This window comes from Acomys russatus, chromosome 11, assembly GCF_903995435.1.
Source record: "Acomys russatus chromosome 11, mAcoRus1.1, whole genome shotgun sequence".
Taxonomy (NCBI): domain Eukaryota; kingdom Metazoa; phylum Chordata; class Mammalia; order Rodentia; family Muridae; genus Acomys; species Acomys russatus.
Window position 1 is genome coordinate 22575239 of NC_067147.1, and position 24345 is coordinate 22599583.

Below are 24345 nucleotides of genomic sequence, written 5' to 3' on the forward strand. Positions count from 1 at the left end.
GTTCATGAGTGTGTGTGTGTGTGTGTGTGTGTGTGTGTGTGCATGCACAGGTCCGCCTCTCCCCTCACATGCACGCAACTACTTGTATTGGTGTGTAAGTAGAGTTATTTTTCTCTTTAATGTACTTTTCAGTAATAGAACAAAAGGATTTTGATTAAACCACAGTTTTCTTTGTTTACTTGTTAGTCAAGACTTAAATATTTTGCTTATTTACATACACATTATTGACCAAATACTCTCATGATAAAAATTTTGGTACAAATGCTAGGAGCTGTATAATAAATTAAATTGTATGTTGTGTTAGATCATTGCTATGTGGTGACCATTATGTCAGCTTAAAGATTTTATGCTTTCAATATCAATGGTTAGAACTGTATTATAATGTATTTTTCATTGTAGATCATTTGGGGAATATTCTTCATCTTAGTTGCATTGCTGTTTGTGATTTCGCTCTTCCTGTCAAAGTAAGTACAGCAGACATGTTTTCTAAAGCACTTACACAAATTCTTTGATAGCATACATTTTGGTCCTGAATTCCATTAGTGTAGCCCATTCTACCTGAAGTGCTGTGCAGCATTAACCCAAGAACCACTAAAAGGTCTCGTAATAGACAGTGTTTTCTTTTGTACTTATTGACAATCTCCGTGAGATATTTAAGCAAAGTTTAGTTCATTTACTGTGGCTCAACACAAGTTGCATGCTTAAGTTATGGTGATGTTCTTTCTAGCTGGGCTGGAAATGTGATGGTGTAGTGTAAACTCATTCTTTACAACTCTTTGTTTTAGTTTAGATAAAGCTCTTCATTCAGCGGGAATAGACTCGGGTTTCATCATCTTTGGAACTAACCTGAGCAATCCATTAAACATGCTGTTGCCCTTGTTACAAACAGTAAGTAACATGTCAGTCATTTTATACTCCAGCAAAACACTGTGTCATTCTATCCCATTAAAGTCATTATTACACAAACTTACAAAATGTCAGACATGCGTTGGAGCTCTGCACTAATTTTTTATTTGCAGATGCTTTCTACATTGACATTGGCTTATAGATGACTATATCTTTGTACTGACAGACAGCTGATATGGGATTCATACTACCAAATGTGAACTTTTCCACACAGTATTTGGTTTTTAATTTTTAATTAAGTTGTTTATTTTATAGATAAAAATAATATAATTTATTTTAGGATTTTTTTTATTATGAAGGTGATACTGAAAACATGGTAGGACTTGGGGTTTTTTGAAAATGTTTATAGCATTTTAATATTAGCCTAATTTGAAAGGGAATTGATATTTTAATTATCAAGTTAAATAATTGTTTCCAACTATTTTGTTTATTTCTAGAGCTTTCTTTCATAGCTTGGCTATTAAACTTGATCTTCATCTTTTTCAGGTGTTCCCTCTTGATTATATTCTTATAACAATTATTATTATGTACTTTATTTTTACTTCGATGGCAGGAATTCGAAATATTGGCATATGGTTCTTTTGGATTAGAGTAAGTATATGGTATTTTCTGGGTTTTGTTCTTGATACTTTGTACATATTTCCATTGTGGCAGTTTATCCTCTGTGTTATTTTGTGTGCATGTGCACACATATTTAGCAATGTTTCGAAACATTTTTAGTTATAATTACTAGGGGCTGCTGTGGAAGTTTATGGATAAGAATCATTAATACTGCTAATTAAGCATGATGTAGTAGCCTACAGAGCAAAGACTGATCAAAATGAAAATGTCAACACTACTGAAGCTGAGAAACACTGGTCAAGGAAGTATGTTATTTGATTGCATTGGACATACAACGAGCACAATGGGTTCACTGAAGTTCAGAGATTCCCTTCCCTGTTAGGAGTGAGATATTGATACTGTTAGTCCTCTGTCCTCATGACTTCCTCATCTAGGCTAAATAGGACAGCCTTTTTCATTATTCCTTGAGCTATATAACATAACACTTGACACCACACTTATGCTAGTTATAAGTGGCCACGCATGGGTTAGAGTATCCAAGAGAGTCTGCACAGGCTGCATGTGAATTCTGCACCTTTCACACTGTGGAGTCAAGGGTATGCAGATATTGGTATTACTGTGAACTCTGAAACCTCCATCCCCATACCAAAGACAACTGTGAATATCGCTTATTTTTTACATTCATCCTGAGATAATTATGAGTTGTAAGTCAAAGCTGAGTCAGATGGACATTGCTTCTAGATAGGAATGTAAGAAAACCTAGTAAATATGCACTTAAACTAAAGCTTTCTGCTGTGGGGAGCGGGGTTAGGAGTAAAGTACAAGGTCCATCAGTGCTGTCATCTTTTCTGGTTCTCTCACTGGGAATATTTTATTATGTGATCACTGCTGGGCATAAGGAATCTGGGACATGTCATGCTAAGTTGGCATCTCGTCCACAACAGAAATTCTGTTAGCTTGTACTATGCTGTCATCTCGTAAAGTAGCAGGAAGATGGAACTTCAGTTACTAGAGTGAGAGGGGGTCACCGTTCAAATGGAACACATCGCACAGTTCCTTAAGTTACAGTTAACACTTGAATTCCCCTGTAGCACAGATAAAAATATCACATCTGTAATCAGATTATTGTACATTTTCAAAAGCTAATTTTTAAAGCAGAATATAGGGTGTGATGACTATTTCATAGCTATTAGTACTTATAAACATGCCGCATGTGTGCTTGTGTGGTAATGGTATAAAAACAGAACTGTAGAACTGTAAACATACTCTGAATACTTGTGGTTTGAATTCATGCTCTGAACCTGTAGATACAACCTGAGATAGTTCATATGTTTAGTTCTATAAACATCTGAAAGGGCCACAGGGAAGCCCAGAAACCTTACCTGGAAGCCAGTGATGTATAAGCTAGTGATCAGTAGTGAATCATGTGTAATTTTTTTCTGAAATAGTTCAATAAGATCCTTTGGACATAGGTGCCCTGAAGTTATTTTCAAACCATATAAGATCAACACGAAAATCTTTACGTGGAAAAAATGGTCTTTTTCATCCTTTTGTTCTCACGTCACTGGTGCTTATTTTGGAGCAGTGGAACTGTATCAGTACGTCCCACCTCACAACAGGCCTGATATAGAGCTTCAAAATAATGCTGGTGAAAATTTGCAGCTCATTTTTGTTTGTTTGTTTGTTTGTTTCCCAAGTTATATAAAATCAGAAGAGGACGAACCCGGCCTCAGGCACTCCTCTTTCTCTGCATGATACTTCTGCTAATCGTCCTTCATACTAGCTACATGATCTACAGTCTTGCTCCTCAGTACGTTATGTATGGGAGCCAGAACTACTTAATAGAGGTAAGTGCGGTATTTAAAGCTCCATTATTTCTATATTTTACAAATAATGATTAAAAACTAAAAATAAACTTAAAAAGAAAACAAATTTTGAAATATTTTAAACAGATTTTATTAATTATTGAATTTATTGTTGACAAATCTAGGTTTTCGATATTTGTGAACATATTTATGTTTGTTTTATCCTTATTAAAATGACATAATTTCATTATAAATATTCATGAAACAGATCCTGTGACACTAAACTACCGTGTTGTTCCTTACTATTGTATTAGCTAACACTCCAATGCTTGTATGAAAACAGCGCTTTAAGTAATTTTAGTAACGTGTTCCTAAAGTTCTGCAAAGTGCATCACAGTTTTGCACTGCCGCTGCCACGCCATGAGAGAGGCTTCCTCAATATTTTGTCTGTGAATAATTGGAATTCTTTTAAACATGAGGGTTTCTTGATATATTTATCTTTTTTTCTTGATAGTGTTGACTAATAAAAACCAACTGGGTTTTCTTTTTTCTTTTTTTTTTTTAAATTTTTTTATTTTTTTTTATTTATTTTAATTTTTTTTATTAATTTATTCTTGTTACATCTCAATGTTTATCCCATCCCTTGTATCCTTCCATTCCTCCCCCCCCCCCCATTTTCCCATTATTCCCCTCCCCTATGACTGTTCCTGAGGGGGATTACGTCACCCTATATATTCTCATAGGGTATCAAGTCTCTTCTTGGCTACTTGCTGTCCTTCCTCTGAGTGCCACCAGGTCTCCCCCTCCAGGGGACATGGTCAAATGTGAGGCACCAGAGTACGTGAGAAAGTCGTATCACACTCTCCACTCCCAGATCTAGCCAATGGGTTTTCTTAAAAGGTGTTTTTATTACATGCACAGTGTTCTGCCTGCAGCGTTGAAAAGAAGAGCTTATGGTTCCAGAGGGCTAGCACACAGTGGTGAGGAGCAGGCAGCAGGCAGCATGGGTGTTGGTTTTCTCATGAGAAACAGCATAGATCAGGATGTGAGAGGGAGTGGGGGTCACGTTCTAAACTACTAGAGTCACCAGAAGCCTTTTTCCTCTCAACCCACACTCCAGCAAGGCCACCCTCTTAAACCTCTCCCAAATTTCCATATCAACTGAGGACGCAGTATTCAAATTCACCTACAGATGGGGACAGGGAGGCTTTCTTATTCAAAACACCACATTTAGTTTACTTCCTTTTCCTAAAATGCATCTTGGAGTGCTTCTTAGCAGCTTACATCATGCCTGTGTTTTACTAGGTGCTTTGATGGGCTCCTCACTGCTCACCTGCCCTCGCAGATCTCTTTTCTCCTATATTTCCTCCATTTTTACCTGAAATAAAAAACGAAAGCACATCAGAACTTGCTCAATTACAATTTTGCAAAGTAGTACAAAGGTGCTTTAAAGAGAGTATTAGCTGATTAATAGTGTAGATGGAACACTTAAGTCAGATCATGTGGTCCAGGAGTCTGGGAACACCAGGCTAGACCATTAGATCCCATGAACTAAGTCTAATTGTGCAGTGTTTGAGAGCTCCTGCCTCATCCCATCCTGCTCTGCTAGCTCATACCTTGTAAGTGTTCTTCTGGGAATAAGATTCTTCTTTTTTATTGAGAAAAGATAGTTTCCCTGATTACTTTTCCCTTCCTTCCTTTCCACTGTCCTCCCCACCATCCCTATCCTCCGCCCCCACCCCCTCCTCTGGTTTGTGTAGTGCTGCAGAGAGGGCAGGTTTTGAGTAGGGTTGCTTCCCACAGTCTCTGTGCTTCTGACTCCCAGCCTCTGGGATTTCCAATGGAGCCCAGGCTCCGAGGCCAGTACGCCAGACCAGCCTTCGCCTTTGCCTTTTTGATGCTATGTTCCTTCTGAAGACAACTTCTGCTGCTTGGTAAAAGACCTAAATCATTGTTGCACAAGCACCTTGTTATTAAAGATGCCATGGCTTCTTATCGTATACTTTTTATTAAATTAACCTTCTAAAATGTTTGATGTCATCAGTAGAAAGTAGAATATGAGGTAGGTAATCCAAATACACTCAGAACTGCAATATTTAAGTTGTAATCTTATTTTCATCTTTCAGAGCAATATTACTTCTGATGCCCATAAAGGCAATTCAACACTTTCAGTGCCAAAAAGATGTGATGCAGATGCCCCTGAAGGTAAAGCAGCTGTTGTTAAATTGTGTTAGCATATATACTTTGTAAGGTAGCCCGCAGGAAGCCGTGGTTCTCTACCTAGTGGAGACTGGTAGAATAATAGCCAACAAGAACTTTCCAATCAGAGATACTGAATCAGCATTTGAAGAAGAATGCATTTAGTATGTGCATCAATTTCAAGCTGTCTCTGCCTGAAAGCAAAGCACACAGCTGTATGCTCTAGCAAGTTTTAAACATTGTTACGCTAACACAGTGGTTCTCTTGTGGGTCATGATGGGGTCTGCCTAAGACCATTGGGAAACGTATACATCTACATTATGACTGCGCCGACATTTCTTAAGGGCATAAGGGTTAGAACAACGATTGAAGGAAATTGTAGAATTAGGAGTGAGCAGTGGTTCTCAACCTTCCCAATGCCGAGACTCTTTATTACAGTTCTTCACGTTGTGGGGCCATCCAACTATAAAATTATTTTCAATGCTACTTCATAACTGTGAATTTGCTAGTGTTATGAATTGTAATGTAAACATCTGATACACTTGATGTCTGATACGTGATCTCTATGATAGAGTTGTTTCATCCCAAGGGGGTCACAACGCACACATCAAGAGCCACTGGAATGAGATCATAACAGGTCTTTGAAAGTGACAAAAAGAACCAAGAAAAGTCTTCAGTAAAGACATTGTGTATTTCATAATTTGTTTTTCCAAAAGTTGAATCTGATGGCTATACAGAAAACTATGGTGCTTGGAGGTTGGCAAGAAGTACCACTGATTGCCTCAGTTCTCCATGGACTGTATGTTCAAACTGACCACCGGGACTTATTGGACCATGAAGTTAGCAGTGAAAGAAAATGGTAGAAGTTTCTGGTAGTTCATAGCAGGGACCGGAAGAGCTTGTCTGAAAATATGCTAATGATAGAAATAAACACGTATAGGGAATGAGGTGGAATTATCAACCTGAGTGTGTCTTGAGTATCAGAACTAATATGGCTGAATTCAGGAGTAGTTAGGTTGTTCGGGGAGCATGTGACCGTGGGGCCTGAACTGAAGATAGAAAGCGAGGTGCAGGTTCACGGTTGGGGCATAGTGTGCTCCTGGATGTCAACGGTAGCAGTCCGTTAGACCCAGATTACTCTGCTATCACATCTACTTATTTTAAACTTTCTGGGTATAAATTTTTTGTCTTATTTGGACATTAGAGTAGCTGAAACCTCCCTATAATGCAGACCTCATTTTTCTGTATTCCTTCTGTTTAAGTGTATTTGCTCACATAGTAGCGTAGAACCTTAAAAGAAATCAAATAATCTGTAGGGTTATACACTCAAATACTAAAATGTAAGTTGATATGCCATCCCAACTATATGAGTTATTAAATAGCCAATTAGACAAAATTAAAAGCTAAAGAAGACATGAGAATGTATATATGCATGTATATGTGTATACATACACGTGTGTGTGTGTAGGAGATAGAAAAGGACATGTGAGAGGTGTTTGCATGACTAAGGCTAGAGTAGCTGTGCATCAGTGTCTACCTGTACAAAGACTTGGTCACTAAGTTTTGCAGTAAGTAAGCCTGTCATCTAGGGATGACTGAAAAAGCAGCCTGCATAGGCACAATGTTTGCCAAGATATCTTCTCTGCCAGCAGGTACAGGTGGTCTGTGGCCCTGAAACCATTTATCTAAGCTCTGTACAGGTTAGGGTTGAAGAACTTATCCCACTCACACATAGAAGCTGAAAATGGGAGGAAAACCATAAAGAGCCACACAAACTATACACTGTTCTAAAAATATAAACCACAATATTACAAAGAAAACCTCTAGAAACGACACCTGAACAGTCACCTCCTCCTTGTGGCAGACAGACTGGGTCTGAGGGAGAAGAGCATGAGGACTCCGCAGATAGGGTGAGCCTTCAGCTTTAGTCCAAGGGCCCAGATTCCATGTCTCCCATTTTCTTTCCTCTACATTTCATGCTTTTATGTTTCCTTTAAGAGAGAGGAAATCTAACAGTATTACATCAGTTGTCCTTTAAATTTTCGAATAAAGTTGCTACTGCAAAGTTGTTACTGCTTTCTAAATATAAGAGAGTGCTCGTTCCACACAGCATGGCAGTGGAAGTAGCAGATGATATTAAGACTGACCAGAAACAGAAAGACTAAACCATAGGTCATTAGAGAAAACACAGGTTGGAAAATGAGGGAGGTAACAGAAGCCTAGCATTTTAATGACAAGAAAATGTCCTGTGCACTGGTCACTAGTGTAGATGATTGAAACAGTAGTACTTAGTAATTGGGAAGTCTTAGCCTTTTGAGAATACAGTTTTAATAGAATATAATAAAGTATAGTCCTAGAAAATTAAGGAAAGGGATTGTAAAATGGAAACTCCATATCTTAATGTAGCTTTGAAGTAGTCTTAATAATTGCATGTAAATTAACTTTTAATCCAGAATCACACTAAAAGACACTTAGGAGTTTGCTGTTTAACCAGTTCTTGTGCAGTCTTTTTGCAAAAATGAATGTATTCTTAATTCTTTATGTGTGCTAGTTAGTTTTAACTGTCAACTTGACACAATCTCGCATCACCAAAAAAGAGAATTTTCATAGGAAATTGCTAGGAACGTGAGCAGAGATAAAGACTTGCACAGACTTAATGTTGGAATTATCAACACAGAACTGAGTGGCTAACTGGAAAGAAAGTATAAAAGAAGTTCAAAAGACCAGGAGGTAACAACAACCTAAAAATGAATAAGTAAATTCCTAGCAGATTTATAAATGACTCTAGTTTGAGATAAATGTGACAGGAATGATTGAAAGTGATTCAGATTGAAGCAACATTGAGTAAGTTGTAACGAAGAAGAAAATAGTAGCTGAACCTCAGAGGAACCCAATGAAGTCTGCACAAGAAGATCAGAATCAGTACAGCTGGAGGAGCAAATGGACTTTGTGCACCTCATGAAGTGACAGCCTGACAGGGGTGGATAACATGAATTGTGGGGGTGTGCCCACAGCACCCTGTGCTGGCAGTGAATCAGTGAATTAATATCAGACAAAGCCAGACTGAAAAGATGCTACAGTAATTAGCCTTGGCACTTCAAAACGTCAGTGTCTTAAAAGGCAAGGGGAGAAATTTTTACAGAAGTAAGAACATAAAAGAGAGATGCTCAGATGTGGTTCGTAGTCCTGAATCGGACCCTATAGTGGAGATGAAAGTCCTAAAGGACATTAATGAGATAAGGGACGAGTAGAAAATACACAAGATAAAGCATGCCCTATAAATGTTAAATTTCTAGGATTTGTTCCTGTACTATAATTTCATAGAGAATATCCTCCTTTAAAGAATGCTGAAATGCAGCCGTGTATACTGGCACACACCTTTAATCTCAGCACTCTGGAGGCAGAGGCAAGTGGTCTCTGTGAGTTTGAGACCAGCCTGGTCTACAGAGTGAGTTCCAGGACAGCCAGAGCTACGTATTGAGATCCTGTCTTGGAAAAACAAAAAACAAAGAACAAGAAGAAAATTCTGAATTGTTAGGCAGGCATGCTGCCTGGTACATACTTGAGGGAAACAGAAAGAGCCAGTCTGTATTCCTTAAGACCTGATGCCTTAAAGAGCATACCAAGTGTAGACCAAGATGGAGGACTGTGAAACATGACATTTCTGGGTTTAAAAGCACACTATTTTGTTTTGTTTTTTATGTAATTTCATATTACTTGACTTAATGTTAAAGAGTATGTAATATCTTTCTTAAATTATGTATGTTTAAGTGGTTTGCCCGTTGGTATAAGCCAATGTGGTTTGTCCTACATAGTAAGCAGCAGGACTTACTACGAGCATTCATGTAGTGAGTGCATTACTAACTGAAGATACCCTGAGCAATTGCAGTTAAAGGGATCAACTCCTTGTAAAAATAAGTTAAGACCTTTTCCATTTGCTTTTAATACTGAATCTTCAGCAAAATAATATCTTAGAGATCTCTATCATTTCTTATATACATTTTCAATTTTTTGAGAATTTTATACAGAATAATCTATATTTTGTCTAATCCTTTTGTGTCCGCCATACTGCCTCTCAAATCCATAATTTCTTCTTTAAATATTGTTACATATATTTTTATATATACACCAGATGTGCATACACACACATACAAACACATGAATATATATAATCTACTGAGTTACTGTAACTTGTGTGTAAATGCCTTTAGTATTGACTACTTGGAATTGGATGACCTATCGTGGTGCTCATCCCTGGAGAAGACTTACTCTCCCTTTCTCAGCAGCTGCTGATTACCCATAGCTCTTCATCTAGGGGTAAAACTTCTCCCAAGCATGCTGTCATATCAGTCCAACTTGTCATTATACAGGCCTTGTTTAGACAGCCATATTGTTGAGACCTCATACATGCGGCTTCTCTGTCCTGTCTGGAAGACAAGACCTAGCAGCAGGCATCCTAGCTGTCTGGCATTTGAGTCTTTGCGCCTCCTCCTCAGCAGGTTTCCCTTGTGTGTAAGGGTTGCACTGTAGATATTTCAGGTGGGTCTAGCTACCCCATGGTTACAGTCTCTGAAGTTTCACTAGTTTAGGGGGGAAAGCAATTACCTGTTAGCATAAGGATATACTTTTAGAATGCAGTTGGAATTATACTGGTTTAGAAAAAGTAATACATTTTTCTCTGCTGTCTCTGACTTCTCCAGCCATAGGCAGTTGTTAATGTAATGGTACCAGGGGTTAATTTCCTCCTGTTGAGCAGGCCTAAGTTCAATTAGACTGCTGTCGGTTACACCTAAGATAAACATTCCACTACTGCATCTTAAGGATATATTGCCAGGCCAGTCATTGTTTACAGGACTATTGCCCGCTTTTGCCCTTCTGATACCATGAGAACTAGTTCTCCAGGAAGAGGCTTCCGGTCAGTTCCAGCTTAACTCTCCAAGTCCTGTCTAAAGTGTGTGATGTTTTCAGCAGTAGGGCCTTACCTTCAAGTTCAGAGAGATTTCCCTTGCCTTGCTCTGGGACTTTTAGTAGACTGTGATTCTTGGTAAGATTATGCCCCATGTGGCATTACTCATTTAAACTATATCTCTGTCTGCCTATCTGATGTGTAGACACATACACACACACAAACACACAAAATCACACCCAACACATATATGTTTATGTAAGCCTGTAAAATAATAGTCTTCCCTATGGCTGTTTCAAACACCCTTGCTGTTACTTATCTCTCTCCTTCCTCCATCTCCCTGCTTACGGTGAAATAAACTTTGACTTATTTATAGACAAATTCAGTGATATAAAATGAGTCCTCCTTAGATTCATATTTCAGGAATTGCAGCCTTTGAGGATGTATTCAGAAGTTTAAATCTACATAAAATATATTTAAAACTTCACAAGTTAATCCTCTTTTCTGCAAAGTACTTTAAAACACTGAAGACTTTTTATTTTTTATTAATTATTCATATTACATCTCAGTTGTTATCCCCTCCCTTGTATCCTCCCATTCCTCCTCCCTCCCATTTTCCCCTACTCCCCTCCGCTATGACTGTGACTGAGGGGGACCTCCTCCCCCTGTATATGCTTATAGGGTATCAAGTCTCTTCTTGGTAGCCTGCTATTCTTCCTCTGAGTGTCTCCCGGCCTCCCCATCCAGGGGACGTGGTCAAATAAGGGGCACCAGAGTTCATATGAAAGTCAGACCCCACTCTCCACTCAACTGTGGAGAATGTTTTGTCTATTGGCTAGATCTGAGTAGGGGTTTGAAGTTTACTGCATGTATTGTCCTTGGCTGGTGCCATAGTTTGAGCAGGACTTCCGGGCCCAGATCTGCCCATCATAATGTTCTTCTTGTAGGTTTCTAGGACCCTCTGGATCCTTCTATTTCTCCATTCTCCCTTGCTTCTCCCACCCAGAGTCCCAATAGGATGTCCTCTCCTCTGTCCCACTTTCCTCTGAAGACTTTTTTATACTTTCAATAACTCACAAATTTAAGTACAGACATGCTGTTTCATATTTGGAAATAACAATTCAACTTTAATGAATAATTTTAATACTTCATAAATTTCTTACATATTTTTATGATAAAAACTTTATATTTCTAATGTGAAACTTTTGTTTTGGAAATTATAGCTAGTAACAGCCGTTTAGCTTTTTAGTTTGTTTGGCTGCTTGCTTTTTATTTTTGTTCTTTTTTTATTTTTCTTATGTGTATATGTAGTTTGCCTGCATGTATGTCTGTGTGCCTGGTATCAGCAGAGGTCAGAAGAGGACATTGGATCACTTAGAACTGGTGTTACAGGCATTTTGAGCAAGTACATAAGTGGTGGAAATTGAGCCCTGATCTTATGCAAGAACAGCCCTGTGTAGTTGGATTTTGGCTACTTTATTGGGTTCTTTTTCCTACCTTCTTACACCACACCTATCCCTTCCATTCCTCCAACACTAGCTAGGAGAAAAGGAAGGTTAGAGGGAACATGGATATCCCTAGGCTACTTCCTGCTGATAAGGGGCATCAAGGGTCCTTGGAGCACATTTGATCTTCAATGTCAGGGTAGCTCCGACCAGCAAATAGCAGCATCAGGAGCAGCAGCAGCCACTCTCAGGGCTCTAGCATTTTTATACCCTCTGAAGAGACCTCAGAATTGCAAATGTCATACACTTGGAGAAACTGTCTGGAGCTGGCGGAAACATGCCCCTGCTAGAGCATGAGGCAAATCATAGCTGCTGTGGAGAATCTGAAGCAGCCCTATGTCCCAGACCTGGGATTAAAACAGAAATACTTGTTCTAGGAGGTGTGCATTCCTATCTGAAATAATTGAAACAGTTTATGTATCAGTAATAATTGTACAGTAGAACTTGGTTCAAGAATTTTACTTTATTTGTACCCCCAGTCTAGTACTTTTTAATCATAATCTTACAGTGAGTCTACTAGTTCTCCACCTTGAAAGACTTTACGTGAAATGATTCAGCCAAGTCCAACCTCTAGAGCTTTGTCTTTTTCTGTTTTCATCTTCTTGTTCCCTTCCATTGCATTCAATTTAATAAATGGAACTTAGCTAGACTAGTAAGGCTTTTTAGTGGTGCTTGGAATTTGACAGTTAAAAATGTAAACACACTACATAATTTAATGAACAAAATCAAGAATTTATAGCCTCAAGTTTCTATTCTTATTTTCTAATTGGCTACTAGCTTATGAACATGTTCATCTTGCCAGCCCCAGAGAGCTTCATCCTCAAGGCTAGTACCAAGCCCTTTCCTCCTCTTCCTCTTACCCACTCTGTGCTATTGCTGGCCATGGGTTGGGCAGAGTGCTCTTGTTCCTTTAATTCCCACTAAGCTACTTACTCTAATTTCTAATAATCAGTTTTCAAGTCCCCCAACCTTAGGTAGAAGCATCACAACAACAACAAAGCAAAAACAACTGCAGCTTTATCCTTCATCGAGAGCACTTAAATTAGCAGCACAGGAAATGCAGTGCTCTGTCTGCACATGGTTCCATGTAGAAAGCAAACTCCGTACAATGGTAGGCAGAAGAGTACAGACATATTTAAATAATCTTACTTGTCAATATTTTTCACAAAAGCAAAGTATAGAATTCTAGTTTTCCCTCTGGCAAGAGTTGAATACTTTCTTTGTGCCTCTTAGATCAACACCTCCTGTTCTTTAGAACTAAAGGGAAAAGAAACACCAGCAAACATTTTTTGAGGATGAAATCAAACATCTGCCAAGTAGAAAGTGATTTGGGGGTAGATGGCTCTTGGATTTATTGAAAGGTAGACAGCTAGGAGAGATATTCACTAAAAGTTTTGTTATTAAATTCCTTTTACCATCTTTTCCTAAAACAGTAAGTACTTAGGTATTCTTGAATATCTGAAGTTTCAGAGAGTTTATTTTTTAAGTCTTGGCACCTAAACAATACTGCTTGAGAACATTCATTGTCTTTGTGGATTCGTGTGATTTAGTAATTTAAAAACGTTTTTGTTTGTTTGTTTTGTTTTTTGCCAGAGGTGTGGTGGCGCATGCCTATAATCCCAGAGTTCAGGGAGGCAGAGGCAGGTGGATCACTGTGAGTTCAAAACCAACCTGGTCTACAAAATGAGTCCAGGACAGCCAAGGCTACACAGAGAAACTTGTCTTGAAAAACCAAAAAAGAAAAAAAAAGCCTGCTCAGACATTAAGTGTATTTTCACACATTTATGTCTTTTCAAAGCAAATGGAATTAGAAGAGTTGCAACACCGTTTGATACTTGGCACTTGATGTTTAGGTGAATGGTTGCTTTAAGCAATGTCCTTTTTACAGAACTTGACATGGTCAGTAGATATATCTAGAACCTAAAATCTTTGGCAGAACTTCCATTGTGCTGCTTTGTGGTGGCAGGACTCTAATGTCTCTGCATGCCTTGTGCCCAGGGTAGCCTATCAATATAATGTGAGATGAAAATGGTAGGCAATGCCTACTGTCCTGATTCAAAGGTCAGCTTAACCCCTCTTGTCCCATATTAAGTGAAGATAACTCAGTTTAGCTTCTTGACCCTCTTCAGAACATTAGAAGTGACCCAGAGCCTTGGATGCAAAGATGTGAGGCATTGTTGGTTTTTGAAAGAACATATGGTTCTTTTGTCCAATAATTTACACATGTAGAGATGTGGATTGGAATTGTAAAATATAGTCAGATTTAGTCTATAAGATAGAAACCAGGCAACTCCAACAGAATTGTGATAATTTACTTGAAGAAACAACACTAAATAGTATATGTGTTACAACTTAAGTATGTTTGGGACATAATATACATCTTCAATAATGTGGAGAACCACAGTCCTAAATGTTTTACTTTTGAGTATCCCATATGATCACTTAGTTCTGGTTATTTAGCATCCCTGTGCATTTTCGTTTAGCATATATGTGTTGATATCACAGGCCAGTGCCTCATGGTGAACAGAACAGTCATTAGTCTTATCCCTGCCCAGCTTCCTTTAAGTAAAGGGGATGGCACAAGTATGTAAGGCAATAGAGTTTGAGAACCGTAGAGACCAGTGCTGGTCCTCAGGAGGGATGGAGTGGGGCATTAGGTATGATGAGAAGGAATTGGTACTGATCCAATGACATTTGAAAACACCTGAGATGATTAATAGCAAAGATAACTAGGGTAGAGCATTCTAGGGATAGGAACAGCACATAGTTTTAAGGCTTTTGTATTCAGAGGAAACTATTTGGTCGGAGACTGTGAATGGGAGAATGGTATAATGTGACTTAAATCCACACGGGGCCACTGGAACAGCTGTTTCACATAGACCAGAACCTGGCAGACGTGCTGTGAAGGGTTGGGTAATAGTGAGCTTGCAAGTTTTCTGCAACAAACTGGTCTCACCATTCAGCTTTGCCTTCCTAACATGAGGGCAACCCTGGGCACAGCAATGTCTGTAGCTTGTTCCCTAAACACAGAAAAGGTGGAGACCCTGCATTGCCTTGTGTACCATGATCTACCTACCCCTGTATAAACTGTGATGAGCTGGGGACAGAGGCAAGCTGCCAGGTAATTTGCAGTAATCCAAGGAAGCAGCCATGGTCCTAGTGACAGTGTCAGCAAGTACCTACGATCTGGATATATTCCAAAGGTAGAAGAATAGTCGTAGCCGAGGAGCCAAATGATGACACAAAAAAAAAAAAAAAAAATCAACCAGAGACAGTACACACATATTTACATTTGGTTTTGCTGTTGTTGGTGGGGCTAGGGAAGGTGGCTTTAAATTTTTATTTTGTTTTGAGACAGGTTTTACTGCATAGCCCAGGCTGGCCTTAGATTCCCTGCCTGTGTGGCCCAGGCTGGCCTCAGAGTCACACTCAGCCTGCTTCAGCCTCTAGAACAATGAGGTTGTAAGAGTGACTGTGTTACCCTGAGTCTTACTTACAGCGTATTCACTGAAAGTTTGCACTGTTTTCGATAATGTAAAATATTCTCCTTAACAATCTAATCTGTTTACACTTACTGAAGTTATTACTGAGCCTGATCCACTCTGTGATTTAAGGGTTTTCCTTTGTAAATGGAGAATGAACAGTGTGACATACTTATGCTTAATAATATAGTGTAATCTTATAGTTATAACCAGTTGTATGACATAAGAGCTGTGTGGAGCCACAGTCTGGTACTGTGCACTAGTACATTATTTTCCTCATGACCAGAAGTATTTTCATGGTTGTAATATGATGTATATGTAGGGCATTACCTTATAGATGAGAAAGGAAGCAAAAGAAAGATATCAGCCTGTCTGCTCCCCGTGAGCAGTCTAATGAGACCCTGTGTTGACGTGAATACAGTCTTCACATTATAATATGATATGTGTAATGTAATAAAAGTTTTCTATGGCCAACTGATGATATAATGAAATTGGGAACATTCTTTCTTAAAAGAACAATACATATATTTTGGCACCTTGTAAATGTAAAAACACAACTTCTCCAGTGCCAGTCCCTTTTTTGAGATGGTCCCAAGTAGCATGGGCTGTCCTCACACTTGGTGTAACAGACTCTCCTGCCTGCACTCTGCAATGCTAGGATGCAGCTGTGACCACTTGCTTAGCTTAGACCCTCTTAATTGAAATCAACTCAAGTTATATTCTTAATATTATATCCTTTAAAATAGTCACTAGGAAACTTACTCATCAGCATAGAACACCTGACAAATTCTGTCTTTATTAGCCTGGTATGATTCATATAGTCTTAAAATGTAATAAAATTTTTTCCTTCAGACTTAACACCATCTTTAATGTTAGCCAACCTAGATCTTCCAGTGAGATTAACAAAATGTTAATTCAGCTATATGTGTTTGCTCAACTTTAAGTTAATTAGTACAACTTTGCTTTTTATTACTGTTTTCTTTCTTTTTTTTTTTTTTCTGCCTTCTCACTTATGAGGCTTTATATAATTCTTCAAATAATTTTAGATGTATGTATTTCCTTTGTACTGTAAAAATACCTGAAGATAGAATGGGGGCGGTTTAAAGGGATTCCTGAAGACCCCACCACTGAATCCTACTTTGTATCCCCATAGCTATGTGTTACCCATGTGCTCATCACCTACCTTGGGGACCCTTTATCCTCTCCCCAATTCCAGGATAGACTTCACTTGTGGGACAACCATTTAATAACTGATTGTAGTTTTGATAGTTAAATCACTTGATAAATAATTACAGAGTCTAAATATCTTTGTTAGCTTTTGGTGATGGTTCAACATGACGGCTCAATTGTGATTACACCTGCCCTTACCCAGAAACCCTGGAGGTGCTCTTAGCTGTGCAGTTCATTGACACTGCTTGTTAAAAATGCATTTAAAATAAAAGGCATTGTTATTGATCAGCTATTTTAGTGGATGTTAACATACCTTAAAAATGACTGAGCTAGTGGTCTAAAAAGAAACAAATGTCTAATATTCAAATTATCAGGTAAAATAAAGCCTGCTCTGTGTGACACAAACTGGTTTAGTTTCATTTCTGTTACTTCTCCTCTGATGGCGTGTGAGAAGCAATGGAGGAAGGGTAGCAAACATGGGACTTAAAAAAAAATCTATCCATTTTACTCATGTGCTCATGTTGCCCTTTCTCAGTTCTTGTATACTCTGTCTTCAGAAAGAAAGACAAATTTGAAGTTTTCAAGATAAATATGGTCTTTGGTGTAATTGAGACTTTTCATGACAACAGTAACAGACTCCTGAGTGCTTCTGATTTTAAAATACAACCCCTCAGTGGTCACTGACTAACTCGGTGTCTCCCTTCCTTCCCTCCCTCCCCCATCTCTCTTGTGTGTGTGTGTGTATGTGTGTGTGTGTGTGTGTGTGTGTGTGTGTGTGTGTGCGTGCGCACGCGCATGCTCACACACGTGCATATACCTCAGGTGTTGGCCTTCACCTTCCACCTTGTGTGAAATCCCACACAGGGTCTCTCATTCAGTGCTGCGTGGCTCAGGCTAGCTGGCCTATGAGTGTCACAGGATTCTCATATTGTTACCGCCCATCTCATCCCAAGAGTGCTGAAGTTACAGATGCATACTACTGTGCCCTGCTTTGCACAGATTATGGGGCTCCAAACACAGGTCTTCACTCCTGCACAGCATGCACTTTGCCCACTAAGCCATCTCTCCATCTCTCCATCCTTAAATTGATTTTGAAGGTTAAAGAAAGTTAAATTGTTTTGCTGTCATTTTCTCAAGTAACTTAGAAAGCTAAGATATGCTAGATGTCTGTGATTCAGGTGAGCAGCTGGACACTGGCAGATGGTAAACAAGGACCTCTCCCTTTGTTCACTGGGGAATCATCCCTTGGGCACGAAATATTAGCAAGGAGCTAATTTAAAAGCATTATTCTCTGAGTATGTGCCACTCTATGTAAATAAACTAAATCTAGCAGGCGCATAAAGATGTCAAATGCTATTGCATGGTTGTGCATGGATTTTTAGAGTTAGCTTCGTTTTTATTGACAAAGCCAAACACTAACAATATTTTTATCTTACTTTTAGAAAGCTTGCATCAAAGGCACACCTTTAAAAATGGAGAACACGTAAATTGTGTTTGGCGAAAAATATTTAAGATAACAGTTTGGGTGGTGGGCCAAGTAATCCAGTCTAAGCCAGTTTCAAATGTCACTGAGTGGATTATTAGGCCTCTGGGGCAGTGATTTGATTTCACTTGCACTTGCTCTTGCCAGCTCAGCTGCTGTCCTGTAATCCCTCTTCTGGCCTGAGATTTCCAATTCAGCCAGGGCTTAGCTCCCAAAGTGTCCTCTAGTGTGGAAATGAATAGAGCTTCTGCTTCTTTGTTTAGTTGCCCTTCGCCTTGAGACTTGTGAGTGACGTTTTCAGATAGTTTCATACTTGTGCATAAGGTTCATGTGACAGCCAGAGAAGATGCTGTCTTTGTTTTTAAAGAAGTTTATATTAGTTGTGCTTTTTGTTTCTGTGTCCTGGGCAGTATAGGGCAGAGGGGCTTCTTTGGGCTTAGGGTTAAGAAAGGATGCCTTCCCTCTTAGTGGAGAAATGTGGCGGGTGGTCACATTGTGTCCACACTCAGTAAGCAGATAATGCTCTCTCCTGTTTCCCTTCTTATTCAGGCGCAGCCCAGGGCTTGGTGGTGTCCCATGCGGTTAGTCCCTCCTCCTTCTCCCTGCCAACTCCTCTCCTGAGAGACCCCATAGCCAAGCCAGTTGTCCTTGAGGATTAACCATTGCAATTTGAGACAATTTTTCCTAAGTTCCAGCCTATTGCTCCCCTCAGCATTCAACCTGAACATTTTCAAAGGCTTTTTACTTCTTAGCAGTGTGTCTTGTTGCTGAAGTGTTCACGTTTGAATTTTGCCTAGCCTATTTTGTCTCAACTCAACGTACAGAAAAATAATGAGCATGTGCAAACTGGTGATGACACTAATGCCAGAGGGATCCTTTTTCACTGTGGGACGTCTGCAGAGCACGTTCAGAATGGTTGTTTAATTTGCAGCCATTTTGTAGCTCTTGTGAATTGTTTTACCATGAATTTTATTGTATCAGCTGTCACTCAGCCTAGGGTTTTAGATATACTTCACTTTGTCTGCATAGTGATCTGGGAAGAAAGGATGGAAACCATTTTAAACCATACACAGGCTCCATGGTTCACATAACAAAGAGGGCAAATGGTAGATCCTTGTGTAACTCCGAGGCTGTGTGACCTAGCCTCTTATTCAATGCACCGGGCATTTTATTTATGCTTTATTTTGAAGATGTACTCAAGGATGTCATTTTGCCACCCTTAGACTCTTGTGAGGTCTCTTATTTTCCCCCGAAACAGTTTTTCTGTGTACCCTGGCTGTCCTAGACTCACCTTGTAGACCAGACTGGCCTTGAACTCATAGAGATCCACCTGTCTCTGTGAGTGCTGAAATTAAAAACATGAGCCACCATGCCCAGCCAAATATTAATTTAAGAAAATTAGAAAATGTTCTGTTTAGCAGTCTGAAACCTTGTAAGGCCAGCCAACCCCATCCTAAGTTCTATTTTACTTCATCATACTGAATAAGATGACAGGTGATACTCTGTGGATGCTTTCCAATAGTCAGACTTGATGAAACTAGCAAACTGATTGGCCATATTACTGTGAATTTCTATGGAATAATTCTGTAATTGAAGTGAGAGTAAAATGTGGTAAGGGCAAAGGATAAAGTAATTTCCAATCTAGGTGTCTCCACTGGTGCACTGACTCATAGCACCTGGTTAAAATCCTGCTCTTGAGTGCTACAGGTAGGAGAGCAACGAAGCACTTAGAGCCAGATGTGGTGCACATCTGTAATCTCAGCACTCACAAGTCTGAGGTAGAAGGGTCATGAGACCAGCCTGGACTACATAGGAAGACCTTGTCTCAAAAGTAAACAATAGGAACAATTCCCATAAAAGTAGGAATAATATGAGGGAGCCTGGGCAGTTAGTTGATGGCCATTTCACTGGTAACCGTCACGGGTCGGGGGAGGAAGCAAGAGGTTGTGTCCATGCTAAGTGCATATTTCTACGCCAAAGATTGGTATTGAGCAGCTCATAAACACAAGTTAGAATATAGTAGAAAGGGTCAAAGTAAATGAGATTTGGGTAAATATTTGCATAACATATCTAAGCAGGTTTTGTGTTCTCATAAAATATAATCTAATTTCTACTTTTTCAGAGACTGTGTGTCAGCCATAAAATTAAAAAAGAATATTTTAGACCCCTTATATAATAATAAACTAGACAGTGAAACTCCCTGCTTAATTTTGTTTGAAGAAAAGAGTGCCTCTTAACCATTATTAGAGCTGAGTAGGCAGCTCATAAAGTAAAAATTAAAGGTGTATTTTCTTAATTAGCAGTAGGATATGATATCTCCTCGTTGTACATAGGATATGTGGCCCTTGTCCATTTCAGATAGAAGTATGCAGAAGTCATACTGTCTTTCTTAATAGATAGAAAAGAAGTTACTTTGTAAGTCAGTTTTGTTGTGGAGAATAAAGGCCCCCTGAAGTGCCGAAGGCTGTTAAACCCTGTGAGCAGCAGCAAACCCAGTGTTTCACACAGTTGTGTCCTGCCGTGCTGCAGCAGCCTTTCTGAATAGCTTGAAATATTTTCTCAGACTTCACTTAGGACATATGCATTTGGGTCTTGTAACTCCATGGGAGTGATGACTGTAATGTACTTGTATAGTGTGAGTGTAAAGTCCACCACAGCTATCAAGTAACCAGACTCCTTTCTCTTTGACTTACATTTTATTTGAAGGAGAAATATAAATAAATTGGTTTTCATTGAAGTTATAATGCTGTCTGAATTTCCAACAGGAGCCATCTCTTTAGACAATGATGCTGGCATTTCTTCAGAACAACCACTGTTTTCTCAGTGGAACACTCTCCCAGGGGGATGGGAACGCAATAAAATCCTATCAAGTGTGGTTGTCTGAGAGTTGGTCTCCTTACAAAGTGCAGTATCTACTGACGTACCTGATCACTCTTTCTTCCATTTTCTTGATGGTACTCCATGTTGTTCTTATTTTTCTATTTCAAATTGAGCTGGCCAATAAAACTTTTACTTTTAGGATCAAAATTATAATATTGACATTCATTTTTTTTTTTTATATGTTGTAATAGCTGACAGTTTAACATTGGCTGTGATTGCGAGCAGGCATGGGGGAGGACACAGACCTAGCTCTGCCATTCACTGTTTGGTTTTAACCTGTAGTTTTGATTAGCAGCCCTTTGGATTCAAAATGAGACATTGGTTTATGAAAGTGACGACTTGAACATAATCATGTATTTGCTTTTCCAGATCAATGTACTGTTACCCGAACTTACTTATTCCTCCACAAGTTCTGGTTCTTCAGTGCTGCGTATTATTTCGGTAACTGGGCCTTTCTTGTGGTGAGTATAGTAGCCAAGCACGACTCGGCCTTCCTTCATCCCGTTTAGCATATAACTGTGTGTGTGTGTCTCAAGAGTCTGGTTGAATCTCATCTCTGCCATTGGGAGGTTTTTAAAGGTGTAATTTATATGTATGTGAGTGAATGCCACGTGTGTGCAGGTACCATGGAGCCCAGAAGTCGGTCAGGACTCCAGGCGCTGGCATTATGGGAGGTATGGATTCTGGAAAGGAAACTAAGGCCCCTGCAAGAACAACTCTTAGCCACCGAACCATCACTCTAACTCCAACAACTTAGTTTACAGTGCATTGCTTAATGTTTAGATTTTAATAACGCCACATATTTGAATTTACAGGTGTTCTTGATTGGATTAATTGTATCTTGCTGTAAAGGGAAAAAATCAGTCATTGAAGGAGTGGACGAAGATTCAGACATAAGTGATGATGAGCCATGTGCCTACTCTGTGTGAATGGCCCTCAGTGCTAAGAGCTTATGAAACTGCCTGGATATATGTGTGCATTTTCAAAGTCTTAAAGTAACATTAGGATGAACTGTCTAAGCTTTCATCAAAAATGAGAGCATGTCCATTAAAAAGAATTCTATTTTTTATGTTTTCTGAAGTAACATTATTATATCATAGATTAACACTTAAAATTGCTATAATAATACTGTGTAAATATGGAATTTCCAGATTTGTGAGGGAATGTTTGTGGAAATTTTCTTTGTTGTATAATAGTGTTAAATTTATTAAAATCTTGCAAAATTTACATTCCCTTTGTTGCTTTTTAAAAATATAAGTCACTTGTCTTGTGCCTTAGGGACTCTGGAATAATGTGAAACTTTTAACTACCGTCCTCTGATTGGCTAAGCAGTGTTGCAGTAGTGCTCGTATCGATAAGCGCAGCTGTCATGGGCAGCTTGTTTTCAGGTTTGTCCATAGAATTATTAGTCTAACTCAAGTAAAGTTCATGAAAAATTATTAAACTGCTGAAACCCATGGTATTCTAAGATGTGTTCCAGATTTCACTGTTCAAATATTAACCCATTGAGCGTGTTGCTACCTCTGCAAGAATATTTAAGGCACATCTATTGATGTAGATGTTATTTGTTTCATAGAAGACTTTGAAATTTGTATTATCATAAATGGAAATATCAAGAAGAATGAATGCTGAAAATTGAATTTGCGAACCATTGTAACCTATATGACATCATACTTAGCTATTTTTTTCATTTAAAGTCTGGAAACCTGTAAAAGAAAATTAAAGATGTGACGTAACAGAATGCTCTCAATATGTTCTCAGTGGTGAAAAAGAAAATCTAATTTGCTAATGTCAACAAGAGCTCATTAAAAAGTATTTACCATTATGCTTGAAGTAATGTATCTTTTTCCTTCTGGGGAAGACTTTTGCAGGGCAGGGGAGGGAGGGTAGTAAGCGACAGGGTTCCTCTGTGTAACAGCTCCTGCTGTCCTGGAACTCACTTTGTAGACCAGGCTGGCCTCAAATTCATAGAAATCTACTTGCCTTTGCCTCCCAAGTGCTGGGACTAAAGGCTTGAGCCACTGTGGTGGGCCTTGCTGGTGAACACTGAAGAGGTAGCCCATCTGCCCCTGAGTCTTCTGCCCTGTTTCTGACAACACTTTCCATTCTAATTGCCTCTCTACCTCACCTGATAAGCATCCAGAGCCTCTGTGTTGGGGCCACCTCTGTTCCCACCCTTCTATTACTCACTAGGATGCCAAAGTCTCCTGCTCCTGGTGTATGTTTTTGGGTGGAAAGTCCCTTGGCCTCATCTGTATTATTCTTCCCATGAGTCTGAACTCTCACTTGCCTGTTAAGTTCCATTAGTGTTTCAGTTGGAACTGAATCAGGTTGGATTGAATGTCATTATTGACACACCAAGCCCCGCTTTGTTGGTTTTTATTTTCTTTGTTTGTTCTGGCAAAGGGCCTGATCTGTCAATATCGTCATCCTTGATTACCCCAACCAAAACCCAGGAAAGCATTATATAACAGGCTCACCATTAAGGTGTGTTGGCTTTTACCGCCATCTTTCCTTTACTCTGTCTGCTCTTCTCTCTTCTCAGGGCCATTTATTGTGTTACGGTTGAATAGTGTCCTTCCAAAATTCATGAGTTGAAGTCTTCTATCACCCCAGTTCCTTAGGATATGACTATTTAGGTAAAATTAGGCAGAAGACTGGACCCCTCCTAGAGACATCTGGCATGTGCAGGCACCATGGGGAGGCTGCCATGAAAGGACACGGAAGAAGGCAGCAATCTACAAGCTGAGGAAAGCGACCCCAAGAGAAGCCAGCTCTGCTAGCACCTTGCTCTTTCACTTCTGGCTTCCATATCTGTCAGAAAATACATTTTCATTTCACAAGCCACTGAGTCTGTGGTGTTCATCACTCAGCTGAGGCACACTAACATAACCTGGTTCCTCAACTTCCTCTCTGGGAGTCCTGACTCCTCTCAGCCTTTTCTTGACATTTCAAATAAAAATGGAATTAATTCATTGCTTTGCTATGAAAAGCTTTCACTTATTTTACAATGAGACGTATAAAGCCCTGCATGATATTTAAGGCCTTCCTGGTGTTTGTATTTGCTTCCAGACCTCTTTGCCATTCCCACATCATTTATATGAGTGATTGCTCAGAGCCATACCCTGTTAACTGTTTCTTCTGCATGTGATGACAAGGCAGTTTTTCCTTTGCCTCCTAGGAAAATTCTTATGTTCCTTGGGCTTAGTGTTATATCCCTCCTCTACAGCCCAAGAAGATGAGAGGCTGTCTCTTCCATGTCCCTGTGGACCTGTACAGGGCCACATATTGTGACTAACAGATTCCATGTCCACCTTCACACTGCAAAGCTTTTCTAAATTTGTTCTGGGGGGCCCAGATCAACTCCTTATATATGGAGAGTACATGTTTGATAGGTGAATTTGCTAATTTGAAGCTGTAAACATGTTTAATTGGTTAAGCCTACATA

General features: G+C 39.3%; 1 protein-coding gene across 1 annotated transcript in view; it reads left to right on the plus strand.

The window, feature by feature from the left end:
- The window catches only part of Lmbrd1 (LMBR1 domain containing 1), an 87572-nt gene extending 64993 nt beyond the window's left edge, over positions 1-22579 (plus strand). The window contains exons 10-16 of the mRNA XM_051153000.1: positions 400-464; positions 786-888; positions 1393-1497; positions 3165-3314; positions 5399-5477; positions 21267-21358; positions 21713-22579. Of these exons, the coding sequence (XP_051008957.1) occupies positions 400-464; positions 786-888; positions 1393-1497; positions 3165-3314; positions 5399-5477; positions 21267-21358; positions 21713-21826 (708 nt within the window). The 3' untranslated portion in view covers positions 21827-22579. The remainder of the gene's footprint in view (positions 1-399; positions 465-785; positions 889-1392; positions 1498-3164; positions 3315-5398; positions 5478-21266; positions 21359-21712) is intronic.
- Positions 22580-24345: the final 1766 nt, after the last annotated feature.